General features: G+C 53.1%; 1 protein-coding gene across 2 annotated transcripts in view; it reads right to left on the bottom strand.

Moving 5' to 3' along the window:
• Positions 1-219: 219 nt before the first annotated feature.
• The window catches only part of Lrsam1 (leucine rich repeat and sterile alpha motif containing 1), a 48,765-nt gene continuing 24,951 nt past the window's right edge, over positions 220-24,033 (bottom strand). For both annotated transcript variants that reach the window (XM_059260096.1, XM_059260097.1), the window contains exons 14-26: positions 23,327-23,466; positions 22,417-22,461; positions 18,130-18,200; positions 16,580-16,679; positions 15,308-15,395; positions 9,989-10,063; positions 8,479-8,559; positions 6,909-7,004; positions 4,893-4,991; positions 3,667-3,798; positions 2,670-2,751; positions 2,007-2,152; positions 220-890 (exon numbers count right to left, since the gene is read on the bottom strand). In XM_059260096.1, coding sequence (XP_059116079.1) covers positions 765-890; positions 2,007-2,152; positions 2,670-2,751; positions 3,667-3,798; positions 4,893-4,991; positions 6,909-7,004; positions 8,479-8,559; positions 9,989-10,063; positions 15,308-15,395; positions 16,580-16,679; positions 18,130-18,200; positions 22,417-22,461; positions 23,327-23,466 — 1,281 coding nt within the window. In that variant the 3' untranslated portion in view covers positions 220-764. The remainder of the gene's footprint in view (positions 891-2,006; positions 2,153-2,669; positions 2,752-3,666; positions 3,799-4,892; positions 4,992-6,908; positions 7,005-8,478; positions 8,560-9,988; positions 10,064-15,307; positions 15,396-16,579; positions 16,680-18,129; positions 18,201-22,416; positions 22,462-23,326; positions 23,467-24,033) is intronic.

Raw genomic sequence — 24,033 nt, forward strand, 5'->3', positions numbered from 1 at the left:
AGCACAAGCTGCTTATAAATAACAAAGCCACCCCTGGCTGTTCCTCTTCCCTTTGTTGAGGAGGGTGTTGCCTAACTCTCAACCAGGAAATGTCAGTGCTGCCTTCCCTCTGGCCTAGGTGCCTTAGCTCTGCTCCCTCTCCCCGGAGGAGCTGCCCTTGAGGTCCTAGGGCCCAGCCCACTTCCATCCCTCCCAAGTTGCCAAGGACGCACAGGTCACTCAGGGAGGAACTCAGATTTATTGGTGTTCCTGTTTGAATCAAGTTGCCTTGTGGGCTGAGGATGCAGATATGGGAGGGCGGGTACTGGAAAGCAGCAGAAGAGCTGGGGAGGGAGTGGTCCTGCACAGCCCACCCCGACCCAAACACCGCCCCACCTCAGGCCAATGGCTGGTACACGCTACAGATAAGGACACCTCCAGAGGGGCAGACAGCTGGCTGTGGCACTAAGGCTTGCCTAGTAACATGGATTCCTGAGTCCTGCTGGTGGCATGGCCACCTCCACAGCCTGGACCCTGTCCCTGTCCCACAGGCTCCATCACCAGCAGATATGCCCATCTCCTGTTCACTGTCCAGACTGTGTCACTGTGTCACAAGACCAGGAACACGCCACCTGCCTGCCTGGAGCTCAAGGCAGTGGGGGCGGCAGGGGGTGGCAAAAGGCCATGGCAGTCTTGCCCTAGTCTGGGGAACACGGGTGGAAGCCCAGCAGCGGTGGGGATGGTGCCAAGCGAGGGCCAGCGCCGGCTGGCAGGCGGCTGTGCACTCAGCTGCTGTGGTAGATCCGGAGGCGCTGGGAGATCTCCTGGCGGCACAGCGGGCAGGTGCGCAGCGGCTGGCAGCACTGTTGGCAGCAGCAGACATGGCCGCAGGCGAGGAAGACCATCTGGGCCTGTGGAGAGAGCAGGTGAGTGGCGGGGCTGCTTGGCTGTCCTGGAGCTTGACCACGTCCCAGCCCTAGGAGCATGCCCATGGATGCGCAAACCTGGTCAGGCCTGTTGGCAGTTTGTGCCTGGTTCTCTGTGGATTACAACAGCACGTAAGCACCTACAGTCCTACAGCCCTTCCCTCCGCTGAACCCTAGGCCCAGTGCCCTATTACTAAGCTGCCTCCACTTCCCAAGGGCTGGCATACCAGGAGTGTACCACCACCTGGCTCTCGGCCTATTTGTAATTATTCTGTGTACTTGCCAAATTCTGATGCCTGGTCTAAAACAACTTCAACCTTATTGGTCAACTAGCCTTGTATATGTGCCCCACTCTGCTTCAGCATGACCTCAAGGTGTGCACATGTCCCGAGAAGTCTCCAACTCTACACTCATTTAGCATATCATGAAACTGGAAGTCATTTCCAGAGCCCAAGGACAGGGCCTTGGTTAGAGTTCTCATGCCTGTGCTCTCCACCACACAGCATCCCGGAGTCTTCCGGAAGTTGGAGAGCTATCCAGCTGCCACTGTGGCCGCCTTATTTATGTGTGTGTGAGACGTGTGTGTAGCTACTCACGGAGAGCGGAAGAGGGGTTCGATCCCTTGGAGTTGTGAGCCACCTATCATGGATGCAGGGAACCAAACTTGGGTCCTCTGGAAGAGCAGCAGCGTGGGCCATTTCTCCAGCCTTTTTGGGTTTCTTGTGACAGGTCTTGCTACACAGCCCTCGGACTCACAGGGACCCTGCTGTCTACCTCTCAAGCGAGGATCGCAGGGGTGCACCCCCATGCCAGCTCCTGGCGACTTTTCTAAGTCTGTCCCTCGGGGGCCATGAGGACCTGGCTTTTAAGCACTGGTACCTTTACTTTTTGCAGTGTGAATTTTGCAACAATTGTAAAAAGACTTGGCAGGGAAAACTATGTTCTTGGTGAGTCATGATAGGGGAAATTTCCCCTAATCTAGTTAATCAGCTGAGGGGAAGATCCTCCTTCTGGGGGAGACCACCTGTAGGAACTGATGTTAGCATTGCTCCTGTCTGGGTCACGGGAGTCCTGGGTTCTGTGGCATCTCTGCACACTAACCTCACGTTCCAGGCATACGACACACTCTGAGGTCGGCATGTCCAGTTCTGCTGGGGGAGCAGATGGTCTCACTGACTCAGGAGGCTCCCGAGGTGCTGCATGGGGCTCCAGGACACCAAGGACCTCACCCTTGGGTGGTTCCAACTCTGAAGAAACCAGAGGGACAGACAGGCTAAGCAGGAGATGTGCCGAGATGATCCCAACCCCTAGATCTTGTTTGTGTGCACCCCAAAGTGACTGATCTGAAGGACAAAGGAGGGGGTGCCTCCAGTCCGAGAGCAGGGAAAGGCTCTTTCTTTTTGAGCCCTCGTTCCTTCCCACGTCTCCATCCGTGAGGTGGGAGTGAATTCTCTGCCCACTGCACACTCTGTATCCTTCAGAGCTCAGAAACTCGAGGCTCAGAGAGAAGCCATCACTTGCCTGGGACCATATCGCCATCTAGTGGTGGAGCTGCAGGACAGGAGTCCTCTAACAGGTTCCCAGGAAACAGAATGAATCCATGAGGTGACAGCAGAATGGGAGGAACACCCCAAAGGTGCCTCTCTATTCCCCAGCCCTCCCCCAGGCAAAGCCCTTTCTGTGCCCAGAGTGCTGCCCTGGAGCCAGTAGCCCCGAGGCTGCCAGCCACAGTCCACAGCCCTGGAAAGAGCCTAGAGTCAGCACCTGGTTGGACCCTGGCCGCAGCTGCCAGGTCGCGGGCCCTCCGCAGGATCTCATGTTGCAGGCCTGCTTCCGAGACGCCCAGCTGTGGCAGAACAGGGACGAGAAGACCAAGAGCTGAGGGCAGCTAGGAGCGGAGGCCAGCCCTCCTGCTTTAAGCTACCCAAGCGCACAGGACTGCTCGTCCCCCACCTCTGGCATCTTCAGTGGAAACGGGGTCTTGGGGCCAGCATGCGGCAGGGCAGAACCACAGCTGTGTAGAGAGCTGACTCAGGGCTGGGTTCACCAGTCACTGTGGCGATCACTGAGCCCTCCCCCGAAGGAAATCCATGACATATGTGATTTACTGAATGCTTCAGGGGACAGGACTGCCCGATGTCACCTGCACCACAGCTCCCCTGGACCCTGCCCCACCGTCACGTACACGGTGAACTGAGCCCCGCAGTGTCATAAAGTCCTCTGCACCTGGAGCTCATCTGTCCTAGATGAGACAGGACGGCAGCAGGGACTCTGCTACCAGCCACTCACGTGAGGTCAAGTTCCAGGTCATGGCTGGTGTGTGAGACACTTAAGAATGATGCCAGGTGTGTGTGGGTCCCAGGGAGGTGCTGGTGACCATCAGCATTATTTCACTTTCAAGAGAAATGGATTAATTCCATGAAAGGTGCTCAGCGTGGGGTCAGGATGTAACTGGGGCTCAGGCAGTGGTGCAGTTATGGGTGTGACACCGTGGCACAGGCTCAGGCTGGCGCAGAACCTCCCAAGCACTCGTGCTAGCCGCACAGGTGAAGATCCAAACTTCAGGATCCACATTCAGGATCCACATTCCTCGCTTTCCTAGCTCGCTGACAGGCTGAGCACACAGGTGAGTGGAGGCAGACGGGGCAGCGGTTCTGGATAGACCTTGCCTCACCAAAATGGAATAAAATATACACCAACCCTTGGCCAGACTGGGTCCAGGCCTAGTCAGCCTTTCTGACTCCCCCCAGTGGCTGCCCACCTTAGCCAGGTCTCCAGGGCTCATTCGGCTCAGCATGTCCAGCGAGATGCGGTGGTGTGCGAAGATGGGCAGGTAGTGCTCGGCAGACAGCTCGGCCAGCAGGGCCACCAGCTGGCGCTGCAGGCCTTCTTCCTGCAGGACGGCCCCACGGGGAAGGCCAAGGGGTCAGAGTGGACGGGACAGATCCCACGGTTTCAAGATAGGACAGTCAGAGCACATGACACAGTGTCCTTGGGCTTTTTCCCAGAGGATGGTGTGTGTAGTGCACAGAGCCACCTACACGGGAGTTCACTGCTGTTCTACACTTGAATGGTAAGCCACTTAAACATCTACCAGGAGGGAGCTGGCTCAAGAAGCCGGGCCCCATCCTGGGCACTACGCAGACACCTGAGAACAAGGGGGAGAGGTGTGAGCATGGACGGGGAGCTGTCCATCAGTACTTATGAGAGAAAGCGAGTTAGCAGAATGGTATCCATGAAGCTCCGTGGTGGAGAGAGCTTACTGCTCTTGCAGAGGACTGAGGTTCAATTCCCAGCACCCACATCAGGCTGCTCACAACCCACCACCTGTAACTCCAGTTCTGGGGGTCTGATGCCCTCTGGCCTCCAGGGGCACCTGCATGCACATGGTGCACATAAACTTTCACAGGTACACATACATACATAAAATAAAAAAGTAAATCTAGGCTGGGTTTGGTGGCGCATGCCTTTAGTCCCAGCACTTGAGAGGCAGAGGCATGTATATCTCTTTGAGTTCAAGGCCAGCCATGACAAGTTCTAGGATAGCCAGTGATACATAGTGAGACCCTGCCTCAAAATAAAACAAACCACATACATACAAAAACCCCAAAACTAAACATTAAAAAAAAATTGTGTGTGTTAGGCCAGGTGTGGTGGCACACACCCTCAATCCCAGCACTCAGGAGGCAGAGGCAGGGAGATCTCTGTGAGTTCGAGGTCAGCCAGGGCTACATAGGGAGACCTTATGTGTATGTGTGCACATGTGTGCACAAAGGGAGGGAGTGGGACCACACCTGCCCCGCCCACCTGCCCCGCCCACAGCAAGGACCACTCTCCTTCCTGTCTCATGGTGAACACTCACTCACTTTCCTCGCAGGAAGCTGACATGCGGGAGCCCCAGTGCAGTGGTTCCCACTGGGGCTGGGCTGAGGTACCTCTGGAAAGATCCCTCTAGCTCCTGGGCCAGATGAGCACCAGGGTCCTTACCTGCAGCTTCAAGGACAGAGGCTTCTGGTTCAAGAGCCGCTGGTACTGGATAAGCCAGTAATTTTCCTGCTTGGTTTCGCTCTTGGCTTCTAATTCCACCTGCCAATAACAGAAGTTGACACGATTAGCTGCTGTTCAGATTCCAGTCAGGAAACAGATGATCAGACCATGTCTCCGACTCCACGCTCCTCTAAGTGTGTGGGCTTTCCTATCTGTTCACCTGCTCTCCTGGCTGTAAACCGCAGGCAGACAGGAAGCACAGCTGTGCCTAACAGCTGCAGAGAATGAGCGTGGCAGGGGAGCCCTGCTCCTGGCCACCTGCACTCAGCCCCATCCTGTCACTAGCTGAGAGGGACCCCTTTTGGTCTGTTTGTGGGACAGCCACCTCTGTCCCCAAGAGCAGGCCTGACTTGGATGCTAGGCAGGTGGCTACAGGGCCTTCAGAAGGGCGCTTTTGCTGGACAAGGCTGTCACCAATGGCAGTGAGGTCCTTGCTCTGCCACTGGGAAATGTTCGTAAAGGTTGTTCTGGGTGGGTGCTGTCCCAGAGCCACCCTCGTCCCAACTCTGTGAAAGAGCCGACCCCCCAGGGAGGGATTCACATCTGGCCCAGTGCCACAGCAAGATCTGGGCAGGTCTGTCTTACTCTAGAGCGTGTGCTCTGGACAGACGCAGCAGCAGGCATCTATCTCCCAGGGGTTCTGCATCTGACTGTCCTTGCTGGTCCCTCCTGAAACGGCCGGGAACTCCACTTTCCTTTCTTAAGTTTGGATATGACATTAATTTATCTTTTTTTTTTTTTTTTTTTTTTTTGGTTTTTCAAGACAGGGTTTCTCTGTGTAGCTTTGTGCCTTTCCTGGAACTCACTTGGTAGCCCAGGCTGGCCTCGAACTCACAGAGATCCGCCTGGCTCTGCCTCCCGAGTGCTGGGATTAAAGGCGTGCGCCACCACCGCCCGGCGACATTAATTTATCTTGCGTGCGCCTCCCTGCCCCCACACAACACACACGCGGAGGTCAGAGGGCAACCGTGGGAGGTGGTTCTGTCCCTCCCCCGGGTGTCCCGGTTAGAACTCAGGCCACCAGGCTTGGCGACAGTGTCAGACCCTGCGGAGCGCCTCACTGCCTTCTCCCTTTCTCTCTGTACTGTGCTCTTCTGAAGCAGGGCCTGGCCCACCAGCCTCCGGGAGGCTGGGGTGACGGGTGTGCGGCACTATGCCAGGCAACATTTTCCTTCTGTGGCCGTGGTCCCGACTGGTCTGTTATCTGGTGCTTCCTCCCTTAGACATGTGGCTCCCGGCCCCGCTGAGGTAAGGACACTGCCCACACACTAGCGAGGCCTCCTGGGAAATGGGTCACTTTGCATGGGCGTGAGACACATCACCTGGGCTGTGTGCGCTCTGTGGGAGCTGGTCTCACTCGTCTCATCTGGTCTAGGATGGGTGTTTGGGACGCTCACAAGATAGGAGTGATTCCATCTTTTCAGGCCTGGCTGGTGAGCCTAGCCTGGGTCCTCAGTGTGTAGGAACAGAATGGTCTGGAGTGATGTCTGGAGTGGGACTCAGCTAGCCTGACACACGCCAGAGTGAAAGGCAACGAGTCACACCAAGGGCTGGGCCACTCCGCGAGAAGCAGTGGTCTGCTCCCAACAGTCCGTCCTGGAGAGAATACTCAGGACTGCCCTAACAAATCTTGAGGGCATGGAGAGCCCTGTGCAGGGGCTGAGACCTGTGTTGGCTCCTCTCTGCTGACGCTCTGATGTGATCAGCTATCTGATTGTGGAAAATAAACTCCCTATGACAACACCCAACCAACTGGCACCTTGAGTTCCCCTTCATGAGCACCTACTACTGGAATAACAAGAGTTTCAGAAGCACACTGGCACCCGAGGGAGGGGCACGCACACCCGAGGGAGGGGTACACACACACACACACACCCAGGGAGGGGCGCGCGCACAGGCACCGGGGAGGGGCGCGTGCACGCCCAGGTGAGGTAGAGCAGAAGCCAGAGAGCATACCAGGATGTCATGGAGCTCCTCTTCTCTCTGCCTCTTCTCCTTGAGCAGCTGCTGGAGCAGGCTGCTGAGTGCCCAGCGCTGCTCCGAGATCATCTCCTGCAACACAGGATCAGACCTGAGGCCACTGTCGGCTCTTGCAGTGGTCCCCACGATGCAGCTAGGCGTGGCCTGGGGGCCCCACTAACTGACTTCAGAGCTCTGACTGATGCCTCTAGGCCGCACGAGTGGACGGACAGAGTCTGGAGGCACCTCCATTCTTGCAGCTACCCTCTTCCTCCCAAGCCCTCAACTCCCGTCTTCGTGGGCCTCAGGCCAGGCATGGGACCCTAGTGACGGTGACAGTGGAGGGGAGAAAGGCCACACAAAGGGAATGACAAGCCACAGGTCTTGACTGACCACAGCACACAGTGGAAGTTAATGCAAGAAGGGCTGATGTGGAACCAGAATGAGGAGGGGGGACCACACACAGAGGAGGGGGGCACACACAGAGGGGGGGCACCACACACAGAGGAGGGGGCACACACAGAGGGGGGCACACAGAGGGGGGGCACACACGGGGGGGCACACACACAGAGGGGGGCACACACAGAGGGGGGGCACACACAGAGGAGGGGGGCACCACACACAGATGAGGAGGCTGCCACACAGGGAGACCGTGCCAACTGCCCTGTTTTTGTGGCCACAAGCTTATCTTGTCCTTGGAAACCCCATGGAGGTCCAAACAGTGACAGCCCTGTGACCCAAACGGGCAAGGACCAAGAGTGGTGGCCGCTTCCCTGTGTGGCCCAGCTCCTCATCTGTGAAGACCATCAGGGGCTCACCCAGAACATGCTCTGATGGGCTGATGATGACACAGGCCAGCCATGAACAATGGCTCCCACCTTAGAGAGGTGTTTACGAGGGGCCAGTGGAAATAATGACAGGTCTAAGGCCACCTAGGGCAGCGGGACCCTCAGTTCTGGGAGGCTGTGGGTCAACTTCGACTCTTCTCCTGGGCACAGTGACAGATGGAAAATGCTCAGAAGCCCGGCATGAGCATGTGTTCACATGCCATCCTACCCTGCTCCTGCGTGCGTCTGGGGAGACTGAGGTTCAGGGAAGGGAGAAGGGTACCCCTTTCCTCCATGTGCCAAGGCTGTATGGCCAGGCTGTGTGTGAGCCACGGCCAGGTCCCAGTGTCCAGTCCAGACTGCTGTGTGCCAATCCGTGCTGCCCCCGGGGGTCTGTGAACAGCCAGCTTCTGCTCACATGCCCTTGAGATACCACAACTCCCCCGACGACAGGGAGTATCAGCCCAGAGAGTAGGACCTGAAGCCCGCCTGACCACACAGCCACCAGCCCAGAGAGGGGAATGCAGAGATGGTGATGGTGCCCGTCAGGCCTGGCAATGAAATCTTCCTTCCTCTGACCCTCTTGCCCAGCATAAGCTGCCTTTGATCCTGGGCCATGCTGGCTCTATTGGGCTGGACCTGCCCTCTGTCTGCGGGGAAACCCGTGCCTGGGCCTGAGGAGCAGCCACTCTGGGGTCGGGCATGGGGTGAGGGCGTTGTCTGGCTGGAGCCTCACATACCTGCAGCGTCTCTGTGTCCAGGGACTTCCTCTTTAACTCCAGCTGTGTCAGCTGCAGTAACTCAGTCTCTATTAACCTAATCTAAACAGAAGACGAGACAGGGGCGTTGATGGCCAATCACACGATCTCTTAGGTGCTGCTGCTGCCTGGCCAAGCAGGGACCAGAGACCTTTGCCAGGAGGCTAGGTAGCCCCGGACACAGCGGAGCTTGTGCGCCCTGGGATCTCACTAAAGGGAATAGAAACAAGCTGCCACTTCATGGCTCTGGGCGGCCTGGAACATGGACATACATGTCTCGGTCAACATCTCTGACCGAGAGCCCAGCACGGGGCCCATCTCAGAGTAGGCACTGGGTGAAAGTCTGTGAGACGGAGGGGCTTCCTTCCTGCTCATCACTGGGGCCTTTATCTGTGGACTGTGGCATGAACATCTTCTTCCATGTGGCCGTCAAGGGGGCCAGCGGGCAACAAACGTGACTCAGTAATGAGCTGCGGTTATTGACCGATCACCTACTGTGTGCTGCAGGGCTGCAGCTGCATCATTTCACTGGTATTCTGGCTGTTGGGGCGTATTACTGCCTTCACCACAAGGTAAGGAAGCTGACGCTCAGTGTGGTTAAGGAACTTGTCCAAGGACACAGAGCAGAGCGGTGAGAGAATGTTTCCTAGGTCTGAAGTGGAACAGGGTCTCTGAGAATATCTGGGGGGCACCACATGCTCCCAGACCCCACAGCCAGTGACTTCTCTAACCCCTGCCAGTCAATGGCCCTGTGGCCTCTTCCAACCCTGAGTCCCTGACCCCACCAATCCCTGGTCAGAGGAATGAGCTTCATGTCTGGCAATGTGGGATTGAAATTAAAGAGGGAGATAAAAAACAAAATTCAGTTGGTTTAGGTCAAACAAGAGGAGAAAAAGAAAGCAGAGCATGCAAAACCATGAGGTTCAGTGTGCGACCACGAAGCGATGTGTGTTCCCATAGCCTGACAGCTTTGCAGAGCCAGCCTCTGGCCCAGCCCCACGAGCTCCAGCAGGGGCCCTGCCCAAGGCCTCTCCACAGGTCAGTAGTGGAGTCTGGATGGGAGGGTGGCCTCCTCCTACCAAGCCAGGGTCCTTCCTCAGCAGATCTTAGGACCTGGCTGCCCACTCAAGTGGGAAATCCAACCCATCCCCAGAAGCCACTGTTCAGTCATTTTGAGCTGATGGGGGTCCTGGAGTCTGAGCTGGCCAGTTTCCCAAAGAGTCACGTTAGAGCTGCCCTTTCTCCAGCCCATGTATCATGGAAACACACACTGTATTTGCCCAGCAGGCTCTGGCCAGGTTCTGGGATGAGGCCATCTCCAGTGCCGTTCAAGGCACAAAGCAACAGCCCCACTGGTGGCTGTTGGGGAAAAGAAGGTCTCCCAGGGAGAGGTCTCATGTGAGCTGGCCAGCCACAGATTTGAGTCTTTTGTCTGCCGCCCCGTGAGCCAGGTCTGTAAGGGGCGCAGGACCGGTGGCCCGGCCGCACTCACCTGGTTCCTGATCTGCCGATGCGCCAGGTCTTTCTTCACCTGGAGAGCCTCGAATGCAGCCTTCTGCATCACACTCTGTAACAGACCACACACACAGACCACCCGGCTGAGGCTGCACTCCCTGCCTCTCCCAAGGGCACACACCAGCCACAGAGAGCAACATCTGCCTAAAAACAGTGTGACTTTACGTTTCTGGGGAGACAGAGAGATAACTCCCCTCTCTTCTTCCTTTTGATGCAGGGTCTATGTAACTCAAGTTGTTTTGAATCCTGCCTCAATCATCCTGCCTCAGTCTTCCGAGTGGTGGATTACCAGCATATGCCACCACACCCAGTTGGAGAAGTAACTTTTTTGTGTGTGTGTTTTTCGAGACAGGGCTTCTCTGTGTAGCCCTGGCTGTCCTAGAACTCAACTCTGTAGACCAGGCTGGCCTACAACTCAGAGATCTGCCTGCCTCTGCCTCCTGAGTGCTGGGATTAAAGGAGTGTGCCACGACCACCCAGCTGAGCAGTAACTTTTTATCTTATCTGTTTAAATAAAAAAATGGTACTAGTAAGAGTTCTGGGGTCAAAGGGAAGATGAGAATCTGTGTTTGTATGACTGACTGAGAAGAGTCAGTGTAACAGCGGTATTCTGAAGAACGAGAAGAACACCAGAGACCCCAGGAGGGAAAGGATGGCCCCAAACTCGGAGGAACAGAAGGCCTTGCAGCAAAACTGTGATGCCGCCTGCTGTGACTCGTCCTGGATCCCCAGTGGGGGAAGGGTACAGCCACACCTTATCTACCAGTGGTTCTTTTTTCCTCTCTCCTTTTTGAATGGTACTCAAGATTGAGTCCTTAAGAGACATCTGCTTGGGCTGGAGAGATGGCTCAGCGGTTAAGAGCACTGACTGCTCTCCCAGAGGACCTGAGTTCAATTCCCATTACCCACACATGGCAGCTCATAACTGTCTGTAACTCCTGTTCCAGGAAATACGACACCCTCACACAGACATACATGCACACAAAACACCAATGAGCACAAAATACAAATAAAGAAATTATATATATAAAAAAGAGATGTCTGCTTACTAGGAAGCTGCCCAAATTAAACCAGAACTGGTACGCATTCCAACAGACGTGCACGTCACCAGGCAGACACACAATGAAATTCAAGGCAACATGACTGCTCCAAAGGATCGTCACTCCCTAGTCACACAATTCAAAGATACTGAAATGGTTGAAATGCCAGTCAAAGAATTCAAGAGTCTACCTGTACAAAAGATCAGTGCTTCAGAGGGGGTAAGAGCAGGTAAATGGGTGAAGACAGGAAGTCACTGAAGGTCGGTATGAACATGCTGCTGACATGGATGAAAAACTCAGCAAGCAAATAGAGATTCTGGGGCTGGAGAGATGGCGCAGCAGTGCAGAGCACGGGCCCTTCTTCCAAAGGACCCAGGTTCAATTCCCAGCACCCGCACAGCAGCTCACATAGGGCTTGCTTTAGACCTGACCCAATTCCTCCTCCTCTTCTGTAACTCCATTTCTAAGAGATCCAGTGTCCTCACAGACATACATGCAGCCAGAATACCTATGCACACAAATAAATGAATCATTAAAAAAAGATTTTGAAAAATAAAAATCAGAAACAAAACAAACAGAAATGCGCACACGCGCGCGCGCACACACACACACACAACACACACACCCCTACCTGGATGCACATGTGTACAAATACACAATATACATATACTCCCTAAAATAATTAATTTAAAAAATTAAAACAGGGGCTGGAGAGATGGCTCAGAGGTTAAGAGCACTGACTGCTCTTCCAGAGGTCCTGAGTTCAATTCCCAGAAACCACATGGTGGCTCACAACCATCTGTAATGAGATCTGGTGCCCTCTTCTGGCCTGCAGGGACACATGTAGGGAGAACATTGTATACATAATAAATAAATAAATCTTTAAAAAAAAAAAAAATTAAAACAACAACAACAAAACTCAAACATGACCACAAACTGACCAAACTTCAGAATCCACAGGACAGGAGTGGAGATTAGAAGTAAATGCATAGCAGGGCAGCGGTAGCGCACGCCTTTAGTCCCAGCACTCTGGAGGCAGAGCCAGGAGGATCTCTGTGAGTTCGAGTCCAGCCTGGTCTACAGAGCGAGCTTCCAGGAAAGGCACAAAACTACAGAGAGAAACCCTGTCTCGAAAAACCAAAAAGTAAGTACATAAAAGACCCATTCAGTGAGATTGAATTCCAAACCTGGAGTTAAGTAACTGCCAATCGACACCTTGGCTGGAGAGACAGCTTGGCCCAGCTGTTCTTCCAGAGGATCCACATTCAGTTCCCAGCACCCACATGGCAGCTTACTCTGTCTGTAACTCCAGTTCCAGAGGAACTTCTGGGCTGCATGGGCAGTGCAGGCAAAACACCCAAATACATTTAAAAAAAAAAAATTATAGCTGAAAAGTTCTCAAATCCAGGAAAGCAAATATCCAAAAGACCAAGAGGCACTCAGAAGCCCCCAAACGACCAGAAACTAAGCTTCCCATCGCTTTCCATCACTTTCCGTTAAACTGCTAAGACTACAAAACAAAGATACAAACTTACAATCTTAAAGAGGGCAGGCAAGTTGGCTCCGCAAAGGTGCTTGCGATCAAGCCTCATGACCTGAGGGCTCACATGAAGAAGCCCCGAGACCCACATGGTGGAAGGAGAGAACCAGCCTCCACAAGCTGTCCTCTGACCTCCATGCCAGGACACTTGTGTGCCCCTCCCCAAATAAATAAATGTAGTAATCATTTTTCAAAAGCAGCAACTGAAAAACATCAGCTCACCTAACAAAGACAAGATGCGGATGGTGCCAGACTTAGCAGAAACCCTAGGAGCCGGGAAAGCATGGAATTCCAAGACACAGAGAAACTGAAGCCGTTCCGGACCACAGAGCCGGCACGGAGGTTAAGAGCACTGGCTGCTCCGGCAGAGGACCAGAGTTCAGTTCCCAGCACCCACATGTTGACCAGCAACACCTGTAACTCCAATTCCAGGGATCCCACAACTGGTCTCCAAGGGCAGAGCCGGCACATGGCATGGCCGGCACATGGCATGGCTGGCACGTGGCACACATGCAGGCAAAACACTCACACACAAAATAAAAGAAACAGATCTTTAAGAAAAGAGAAAGAGCCGGGCAGTGGCAGTGCATGCCTTTAATCCCAGCACTCGGGAGGTAGAGACAGGTGGATCTCTGTGAGTTCGAGGCCAGCCTGGTCTACAGAGCGAGATCCAGGACAGGCACCAAAACTACACAGAGAAACCCTGTCTCAAAACAAAATAAAACAAAAAAACAACAAAAAACAAAAACAAAAACAAAACAAAAAAACAAGAAGAGAGAAAGAAGCAATACAGTCGCGAGATCCCACAAAGAGTAATTTTCCTGACAAGGACACATGAAGGAATTCGACCCACGAGAGTCACAACGAACCTGAGAGAGGGGAAGGAGAGTGCAAAGGAAATCCAAACCAATCGGGAAAACTACAGGTAAAGACACCAAGCAGCAAGCCCCCTCAGCCCTGAGTGTGAACGGACCTTGCCCTCCAATTAAAGGTCAAAAAGCTGTTGTTATCTGTAGAAACACCTTCTCAGCAAAGACAGGACCAACAAGGAGCAATGGAGCCAAGCACCAGCAGTGAGGGTCACATCTGACAAAGGAGACTCCGAGTCAGAACCGGTCCCCACGGATGAAACAAGTCAATGTTACTAAAAGGACACTCTAGCGAGAGGAAGTGGCATTGCAAGTATGCGTGCCCCAAATACTGGTTCACTTAATTTCACAAGATAATACTGTACATATAGGAACAGATGGTGGGAGACTTCAGCATTCTCTTATCAACAGACAGACCATCCAAACACACACAACAACAAAACCAACAAAGAAACTCCACCGTTAAACTGCACATGTACACCCTAGGTCACTGGGCAAAGACAGTGTGATGCGTATACAAACACACACACACACACACACACACACACACACGCACGCACGCACACGCGCACGCGCACACGCAGTGTCTTATGCAGCTATAAAGGAGAACGAAACTGTGTTGTCTGCAGGAAGACCTGGAGATCACCATGTTAAGTGAAAGATAAATATCGGGGTTTACTCTTATGTGTGGACTCTAGATTTAAATATATACAGTTTATATATGTATCTATGATGGAAAGACATGAGAACAGAGGGGACTACTGCAAGGGGAAGAGATCCGGGGGAAGGGGGAAGGGGAACAAGAGGGAAAGGGGGGTGAACAGAAGGGAAGGTTGACATACCTCTATTAAACATCATTCCCTATGTTAACTAAGGGCTGGCACCATACTTTCCACATCCCACACTATGCACTCAACTTCTTTCTTTTTTTCTGTTTTACTTTTTTTTTTTTAATTTTTGAGACAGGGTCTCTGTCTCCCCGGCTGTCCTGGAACTCTGTAGCCCAGGCTGGCCACAAACTCACAGAGATCCGCCCCCCTCTGCCTCCTCAGTGCTAGGATTAAAGGGGTGCACCACTACACCCAGACTCTTTTATTTTTTGAGGTGAGGTGGTCTTATGTACCCTAAGCTGGTCTCAAACTTCAACTCCCTACGTAGCTGAGGATGACCTTGAACTTCTGATCCGTCTATATTCACCCCCCATGACAGGATTACAGGTGTATGCCACCACACCATTTCCTGAGGTGCTGGGGATGGAACCTTGGTCTTCAGGCATGCTAGGGAATCTGCTGTTTCTGCTGCCCATTTCACAGATGAGGACCTGCTTGTGACAGGTGCCAAGTCTACCCAGATCCCCATCGTCTCCTTAACTAGAGGCAGGTGCCCTCCCTGAGGACCAGGGTCCCCAACAGCGAGTTCCACAGACAGTAAATCATCCGAGTTTGGGAGAAGTGGACAAGAGGGCTGCGCAGGGCTAGGACGACACAAAGATAAAGGGACAGGCCGTGACAAGCACAGGGCAGACCAGGGCCAGCTTCAGGGAAAAGGCTTCAGGACCACAGCCCCGTCTGAGCTTCAGCTGAAGGGGAAGGCGGTGGGCGAGTGTGTGGAAACAAGAGGCCCTGCCCCGGCTTCCTGAGCAGGACGCCAGTCACCTCTGGGCACTAAGTCCTTAGGTGGAGCTCCCTACCCAGGGTGGGATAGGTGTCCAGGGAGAGGGAAGGGGAGCGTCTCTAGAGTCAGGGACCAGAGGGCCGTGTCTGGAGGCTCAGGCTCCCATGTCTCCAAGGTCACAAGGTCCCTGGGTCCCACAGGAGGTTGCAGTCAGGCCCCTGGCAAGGGCTCACCTCCTGAAGGATCTGGCTGATGGCTTTGCTCTGATCCATCTGCTGCCATGACAGAATCTGCTGGAACCGCTTGTCCATTTCCGCCATGCTGCCAGAAAAACAGCACAGTTACGCACTGAGTATTTCCTGAGCACCTACTGTGTGCTGGGCACCTTGGGGGAGACCGAGATAAACAATCACTCAACACTACTACAGAGTCTCACGGACATCAAGGAGCGGGCAGAGCTCCGAGCTGGCAGAGAACCACCCAGGTCCTCCACTGGATCTCTTTCACAACACCCCCCTGAAGTGGATGCCTAGCTCCTGCCCAACCACCTCTTGACATCCTGGTGAGCCGTTCAGCTTCTGGAATGTTCCTCCAGCATTTCTACACTGGCTGTACTCTGTACAACAGGGCTGGTGACCAGCACAGAACCTGCACCTCAGGCTTCCCAAGCATCAAGATGTCAGCTTCGGGCTGGAGAGATGGCTCAGAGGTTAAGAGCACTGGCTGCTCTTCCAGAGGTCCTGAGTTCAATTCCCAGCAACCATATGGTGGCTCACAACCATCTGTAATGAGATCTGGTGCCCTCTTCTGGCCTGCAGTCATACATGCTGTATACATAATAAATAAATAGATCTAAAAAAAAAAAAAAAAAAAAAGATGTCAGCTTCGAGTTTCCTTCACACTATCTTTAAAATTGTTTTGGTGTTTTCTGGAGCCATCATGTGGGTGTTGCAAACTGAACTCTGGTCCTCTACAAGTACAGTCAGTGCTTTAAACAGCTGAGCCAATTCTCTAGCCGTGTGTGTGTGTGTGTGTGTGTGTGTGTGTGTGTGTGTGTGTGTGTGTAGACAGGCTCTCACGTAGCTCAAATGGGTGCTGAATTCACCAGGTAGTTTACCCACGATCTTCCTGCCTCTACTTAACAAACGTGTGCCACCATGTCCGGCCAATACTTGAATTGCTTGTTTGTTTTGTTTTGACTATGCCCCCCAGAAGCTCAGCTCTGATGTACAGGGGGATGGCTAACAGTTCCGTCTCCATACACAGGCCAGCCCCCGGCACACAGGATGGGCCCAGAGGTAGATAACCTTCACTTCATCGCTGCCTAACCCTGACTCATGACGAGTCTAGAAGGGGAAACCCAGAGGTTGGCCATCTCTGTCCTGGTAACACTGCCAAGGCTGGGATGGCCTGGGGAGTCAGGTTCATCTTTCGCTCCACTCTTGGACCCCCAGCTGACTCTCTCGGAGCCCTCACCTGGGAACACACGCTCTTCCTTACCTTACCTGGAACAGGCCTGCTGGACCAGGCTCTGCCTCTGAGACTCATAGGCCATCTGGACGAGCCGGCTCTTACAGCTCTCGGTCAGCATCTGCTGCATGGCAGCTGTGGAGAGAAGACTGTGAGCTGCTGAGCAAAGATGGCTGCTCTTGGGCTCCTGCTAAGGACAGGCCCAGAGGGCTCCCTGCTTACTGCTGGACCGTCATTCTTAACCAAGTCCCTTCCTCTTTCCTTCCTTCCTTCCTTGACAGTTTTGCTAAATAGCCAGACTGGCCTTGGACTCCCAATCCTCCTGCCTCAGCATCCTGAGTTCTCAGCACCCAGCCTTAAAAAAAATGTCTATATTGCTGGGTGCTGGTGGCGCACACCTTCAGTCCCAGCAATCAGGAAGCAGAGGCAGGTGGGCAGATCTATGTGAGTTTAAGGCCTGGTCTACAAAGCGAGTTCCAGGACAGCCAGGCCTGTTACAAAAAGAAACCTTGTCTTGAAAAACCAAAAATAGTACTCCCTCTTTGTTATTTTTTGTTGAATTCTTTAAAATACAAAAAATCATGTGTATGGGTGTTGTGCGTGTGTGACTGTGCACCATGTGCATGCAGTGCCTGTGGAGGCCAGAAGGGGGCGCTGGATCCCCTGGGCTGGAGTTACAGATGGTCGTGAGCCACCATGAAGTGCTGGAATTCGAATCCAGGTCCTTTGGAAGAGCAGCCTATGCTTCTAACCACCGAGCCAGCTCTCCTGTTTCCTTGTTGATTTTTTTTCCTAAGTTACAAAAGGTGTAAGGGGCAGGGTGGCTCCGTTATGGTAGTGTGCTTGCCTAGCGTGTGCTAGGCCCTGGGTTCAATCAAAGCAACAGCAACTGGGAGGTCTGAAAGGCTGAAAACACAAAGCGCTGGACGCTGGTCCCAGCTCTGTGAAATTAATAAACATCTGGTGATTTCCACAGCTGCTCTTTAACAGGTGGTGACAGTGACCTTGAACAGAGCTGGCAGTGAGGGGTCCCCTCTGTAGGTGTGGTGAGCACGTGTGTGGCGAGGTGGCACACAGAGAGCCCCTCCATGACAAAGGCCTCAAAGATGGGGTGAGCCAATCTCCATTTCAGCTTAGGACAGGCACTGCCTCCGAGGCCTTCCTCGGCATGTGGCTGCAAGTTCTCAGTGCTGGTCTCGATCAAGTCACATCAGCGCTGACCATGTAGAACCCAGGGCCAACTGGGCACATCAGCAAGGACAAGAGTCGCCAAGTGAGGCTGACCCCGGCCCTCAGTGGCAGAAGCCAGAGCAGCCAGGTTTGTGGCATGCTCAGGAATGACCCCATCGGATCCCCGACAGTCCTGTGTGGCAGGCAGGTAACTGTAGTTTCCCCCCATTCTACAGACAGGAAACTCGAGACTCAGAATCCAAGCTTGCCTGACCCCAGGGCCTGAGCGCCACAACAGACCAGGCTGTCCTTCCTCAGGGTGGACACTCAGTACCCTCCACATGAGACTGAGAGGAACAGTCTACCCACAAGCACTGTCCACAAGCACTCTCATTGTTCCCACCCCACAACTCACAGGCGATCTCACGTTGCCTCAGGTTCTCTGTTTCCTCCTGGGTTATGGACATCAACTGTTCCATTCTTATTCTAGGAAGAAAAAAAAAAGACAAAATCAAAACCCATCCATTCATTCCAACTAGAATCTTACGAGATAGACCCTTCCTCCTCCAGGAAGTCTGCCCTGATATGCCAATCCATGCTGCATGCCCACAGCACCACACACATCTGAGGATGTTAACCTTGAGGCTTAGCTTCAAAGGATCTCGTGTAGAAGATGATTACTCTTGAGGACAGTGGGCCACCAACGTTAGGAGCCAATACTAGGAACAAATAGGAAGACACCTAACATCCTGGTCCACTGAAGGGCAGGGCAGGCTGAGATCACGGACACTGCCTGCTGTTGAGCTGGTAACTTCAGACCATGGGGCACCTTTGTGCGCTGCCCAGAGGAGTGTACACTGCCCACGGGTCTGTGAGAGTCACATCCTCACCTGAATCTTCGCATTCACCCTCAAAATGTCCACTTATGGCGCCTAAGGGGACAGTAGCCTAAAAATGGCTTTGAAGGTTTTTATTGTTTTGCTTGTTCTGACGCAGGGTCTCTCTACTGTGTAGCCCTGGCTGTTGCCTCTGCCTTCTGAGAAGGTTTTAAAAAATATTATTTTATGTGTGTAGTTTTATTTGTTTATTTATTTATTATGTATACAGTGCTCTATCTGCATTTACACCTGCAGGCCAGAAGAGGGCACCAGATCTCATTACAGATGGTTGTGAGCCACCCTGTGGGTGCTGGGAATTGAACTCAGGACCTCTGGAATAACAAGCAGTGCTCTTAACCGCTGAGCCATCTCTCCAGCCCCTATGTACATAGTTCGTTTTTTTTTTTTTTTTTTGCCTGCATGTATATCTGCGTTCCACATTCATGCCTAGTGTCCACAGGCTGCAAGAGGCTGTCAGGTCCCCTGGACCTAGAGTTACAGATGGTTGGGAGCTGCCATATGGGTGTTGGGGATTGAACCCGGGTCCTCTGGAAGAGCCGCTAGTGCTTGGAACTGCCGAGCCGTCTCTCCAGCCCTCTACAAACAAGGCTCTGGGCACAAAACTACATCCATGACGTAAGAAGTAAAAAACTTACAGTTAACTTTCCACACACGGTGCGTGCTGTGTGCTTTTGTGCTCTTACATGCCAAGAGTGCCTCGATCACTCAGCGCCCTGCATGTTCCTGAGTGTGACTCAGTTCAAAGGCCTGGACCCTCCGAGAGGCTCTACCTGCTGCCACCTGATACGGGGCTGTCCTCTGGGCCTGGCCTAGCCCAGCACCAGACATGGTCTGTTAGGAGTGGCGGAATGGATGGTGCCACCAGCTCCCACTGAGCTAGGCCTCCGCAGCCACGCAGCTGGCCTGGGCAGGACAGACCCCAGGGAGCATTCTGAAGACCCTCCTGTGGTGAGGGCTGAGGTGGCTGGGGAGAAGAGGTTCCCAGGACAGTTCAGAAATACTGTTATTGTGGGGGCCCAGGAGAATCAGGAAAGAGTCACAGAAGCCACCGGGGGTGGGGTGGGGGTGACGACGACAGGCAATGGTGCCAGGCCTCCCCACCACCATTTATCTGTGTCTTTCTTTCTCTTTTCTTCCTTTCCTTTACATTTTTTTTCTTTTTTCTTTTAGTTCCAGGCCTAGGCTAGCCTGGAACTTCCTGTGTAGACCAGGTTGGTCTTGAGCTTGTGATCCTGAGTGCTAGGATTACAGACGTGCACCACCACACTTGTGCTTGTGCGTGTACATGCACGTGAGCATGCGTGTGTGTGCATGTATTGTTTGTGGAGGCCAAAGGTCAATGCTGCATGTCTCCCTCTGTTCCTTTCTACCTTACTTTGAGACAAGGTTTCTCATTGAACCTGAAGTCATGAGTTTCTCCCTGATGGCCAGCCAGAGCTTCACAGATTCCTGTTTCTACACCACCCCCACCCCACGCCCACCCCACCCCCGTCCTGCAATGGCGGGATGCACTCCCATGCTTGGGTTTTATGCAGAGGCTAAGGATGGTCTGAACTTAGACCCTCATCCTGTATGGGAAGCTCTCTACTGAGCCATCTCTCAGTCCCTTTCTGGTATGAGCACTCACTATGCAGAAGCTGGCCTTGAACTCCTGATCCTTCTGAACTTCCGCTTCACTTCCCTAACGCTAGAACGACAGCTGCACGCCAACCGTGACCTAGCACTTTCTCTGATGACAAAGGCCTCAAAGTGGCCAATCCCGAGACAGAGAGAAAACTTAGGCCACCACTAAGTACTTCCTGTCCACCACAGACGCCCAGCACAACCCTGGGGATGGACCCTTTGCTTTCCACATGCAAAACATCTCAAGAGCTACACTGCGTGCTGTGAATAATCCTCTTGTACACTGTAAAGATTTGTCACTCGAATTGGTTGAATAAAGTGCTGACTGGCTGGTAGCTGGACAGGAAGTTAGGTGGGCAAGCCAAGCTGGGAATGCTGGGAAGAAGGAGGTGGAGTCAGGAGTCGCCAGCCAGACGCAGAGGAAGCAAGATGAGAATGCTGTACTGAGCAACGGTACCAAGCCACGTGGCTAAACATAGATAAGAATTATGGGTTAATTAAAGTGTAAGGGCTAGTTAGAAATAAGTCTGAGCTACCAGCCGAGCATTTATAAGTGATACTAATAGGCCTCCGAGTCAATTACTTGGGAAGTGGCTGCGGATATTCGGGAGTTGCTGGCGGGACAGAAACTTCTGCCTACAGCTGTGTCCACGCTGCTCTGATGCTGCCCACTTCCAGCAACGAGGGATACAGTTGGTCCTTGTATCTGTAGGTTCTGTCTGCAGGTCCAACCAACTGCTGATCAATAATATTTGGAAAAATCTTGTGTCTATACTGGTATGAGTGTGTTTTCCCCTGCGATCTCCTAAGCAATGGAGCAGAGTTGCTATTTGCATAGCATCTACATTGTATCGGGTATCACAAAGCATGTACAGCAGACAGGGAAATGTATGAGGCTCTAGGCCAGTGGTTCCCACCCTTCCTAACGCTGCGACTCTTTAATACAGTTCCTCATGTTGTGGTGACCCCCAACCATAAAATTATTTTCATTGTTACTTTGTAACTGTAACTCTGCTACTGTTATGAATCAGAATGTAAATGTCTGTGTTTTCCGATGGTCTTGGGAGACCACTGTTGAAAGGGTCATTAAATTCCTTGTCATGACCCACAGGTTGAGAACTACTGCTCTAGGCAAATATTTCACTTTATTTAAGGGACCTGAGCAGCTGTGGTTTGGGAGCCAGAAGTATCACATTCCTTTTATTTCTACAAATGTGGATTTTAAAAATCCTTATTCATTTATTTCCGGTTTAGGACAGGGTCTGTCTATGTAGCCCTGGGTGTTCTGGAACTCACTCTGTAGACTAGGCTGGCCTACAACTCACAGAGATCTGATTGCCTCTGCCTCCTTAGTGCTGGGATTAAAGGCGTGCGCCACTGTACCTGGACTAAATGTGAATTTTTAAAGATGTTTTATAGCTGAAATACAGACGGGCATTACAGATCCATCTTCCTTCTTTCATATTTCTAAGTTTTTCTCAAGAGTGTACATTTATTTTAAGAAACTAAAAGAAGGACTGGAGAGATGGCTCAGAAGTTAAGAGCATTGGCTGCTCTTCCAGAGGTCCTGAGTTCAATCCCCAGCACCTACATAGTGGCTCACAACCATCCGTAATGAGATATGGTGCCCTCTTCTGGAGTGAAGACATACATGCCAGCAGAACACTGTATACATAATAAATTAAAAAAAAAAAAAAAAAAAAGAAAGAAAAGAAAAGAAACTAAAAGAAAGCTATTATTAACTAGATGCCAAGAGGTAATTCTCCTAGAGCGCCAGGGAGACTTCCCAGTACAAAGGAAGGAGCCTATGGCTCCCTTTCCCCAGAGCGCTAAGTGCCCCAGGGTGTCTACTCCCCAGAGCAGTGAGCACACCCTAAGGTATCCATTCCCAGAGCAGTGAGCACACCCTAAGGTATCCATTCCCCAGAGCAGTGAGCGCCCCAGGGTATCCATTCCCCAGAGCTGTGAGCACCCCAGGATATCCATTCCCCAGAGCAGTGAGCACCCCAGGATATCCATTCCCCAGAGCTGTGAGCACCCCAGGATATCCATTCCCCAGAGCAGTGAGCACCCCAGGATATCCATTCCCCAGAGCAGTGAGCACCCTAGGTTGCCATGTCCCCCAGAGCTGAGTGCCCCTGGGAACTGTCTCTAGACAGTGGTCCTAGGGGCTCACTCACCTCTCATTCTCCAGTGACTTCAGAATCTCAGAACTCTTTTTCTGCCTGTGGGAAAAACCAGAGATGGGCCCTGTGAGCACCAGCAATGCTGCTTCTAACCAAGCTGCCCACCTCACCACACGCTGAGCTCACTACCCAGGAGCTCTGTTCTCAGGCTGTGAAGCCCTCTAAGGCTCTCCTGTGACAGGAGAGTCTAAGTACTTCTTAGGCGGCTGGATAAGGTGGTGCACACACCTTTAATCCCAGCACTTGGGAGGCAAAGGCCAGCGATCTCTGAGTTCAAGGCCAGCCTGGTCTACAGAACGAGTTCCAGGACAGCCAGGGCTACACAGAGAAACTTGTCTTGGAAACAACCACAAGTGTGGGAACACAGAGCGCCTGGCACAGAAGCACCAGCCGGGCGTCTCCTCTCCTGCACTCACTGACTCTGTCACTGACAGATGACAGAAGAAAGGGGACCCAAGGCCAGGAAGAAGGAAGCAGGAGCTAGTGGAGCATGTGGCTACAGCCAGTTTCTAGAATCTTCCTGTGGTGGACCCCTAACCAGATGTTTTCAGACTTGAGATTTCTACTCGGCTCCTTTCTCTCCAAGCCCATCATGAACGGCTCTCGTAGTTCCTATGTAAGACAGTTTGTTACCTACAGGATGAGCGGCTGCCCTCAGGACACAGGCTACTTGGAAGCCAAACGCGGGAGCAGGTTGTGGTTTTCACATGCTAATATGTAGAAGGGGAATGGGCCTTGGGGAGAAGTGCAGGCAGCAGTCCTGTGACAGAGGACTGTAATCCCCAGGACAGGCTCTCTGCAAATCAGAGCACTGACCCGCCTTCCTTGGATCCCGGCAGAGGAATGCTTGGGCAGGGTGAAGACTGTCCTGCCCTCAGAGAGCATCTGGGCTGGCCAGACTGACCTCTGATTGTCCTGCAGGAGTCTCTGGATGCGGCTGGCGATGCTCTGCTCGGTCTGCTTCAGCTGCTCCTGCAGCTGCTGCCGCTCTGCATCGAGGCAGCGCTGGCGCTCACTCAGGCCCTGCTCCAGCCGTGTCTGCTCCTGCAGCGGGGGAGGCACAGGGACCCCAGATGCAGGCAGTCGGGGTCTGACTGGGGGAAGGACAGTGGAGTTCCTATCTCACTTTCTACACGCCCTCTGTGACCTTGGGCCCGTCCCTCCCTCCCCACTAGGCCTAGGAGTGTCCACTGTACCCAAGGAGGCCGGCCAGGGTATCTAGTCAGGACTTCCATTCTTGCTTCAAGGGGATGGTGGGACAGCTTAATCCCCTGCTCTGCCACTCCCCGGGGCACAGGCAGGCTGGTGTGTGGTCACTCCCCAGAGCACAGGCAGGCTGGTGTGTGGCCACTCCCCAGAGCACAGGCAGGCTGGTGTGTGGCCACTCCCCGGGGCACAGGCAGGCTGGTGTGTGGCCACTCCCCGGGGCACAGGCAGGCTGGTGTGTGGCCACTCCCCGGGGCACAGGCAGGCTGGTGTGTGGTCACTCCCCGGGGCACAGGCAGGCTGGTGTGTGGTCACTCCCCGGGGCACAGGCAGGCTGGTGTGTGGTCACTCCCCGGGGCACAGGCAGGCTGGTGTGTGGTCACTCCCCAGGGCATAGGCAGGCTG

The sequence above is a fragment of the Peromyscus eremicus genome, chromosome 4 (assembly GCF_949786415.1).
Source record: "Peromyscus eremicus chromosome 4, PerEre_H2_v1, whole genome shotgun sequence".
Lineage (NCBI taxonomy): Eukaryota > Metazoa > Chordata > Mammalia > Rodentia > Cricetidae > Peromyscus > Peromyscus eremicus.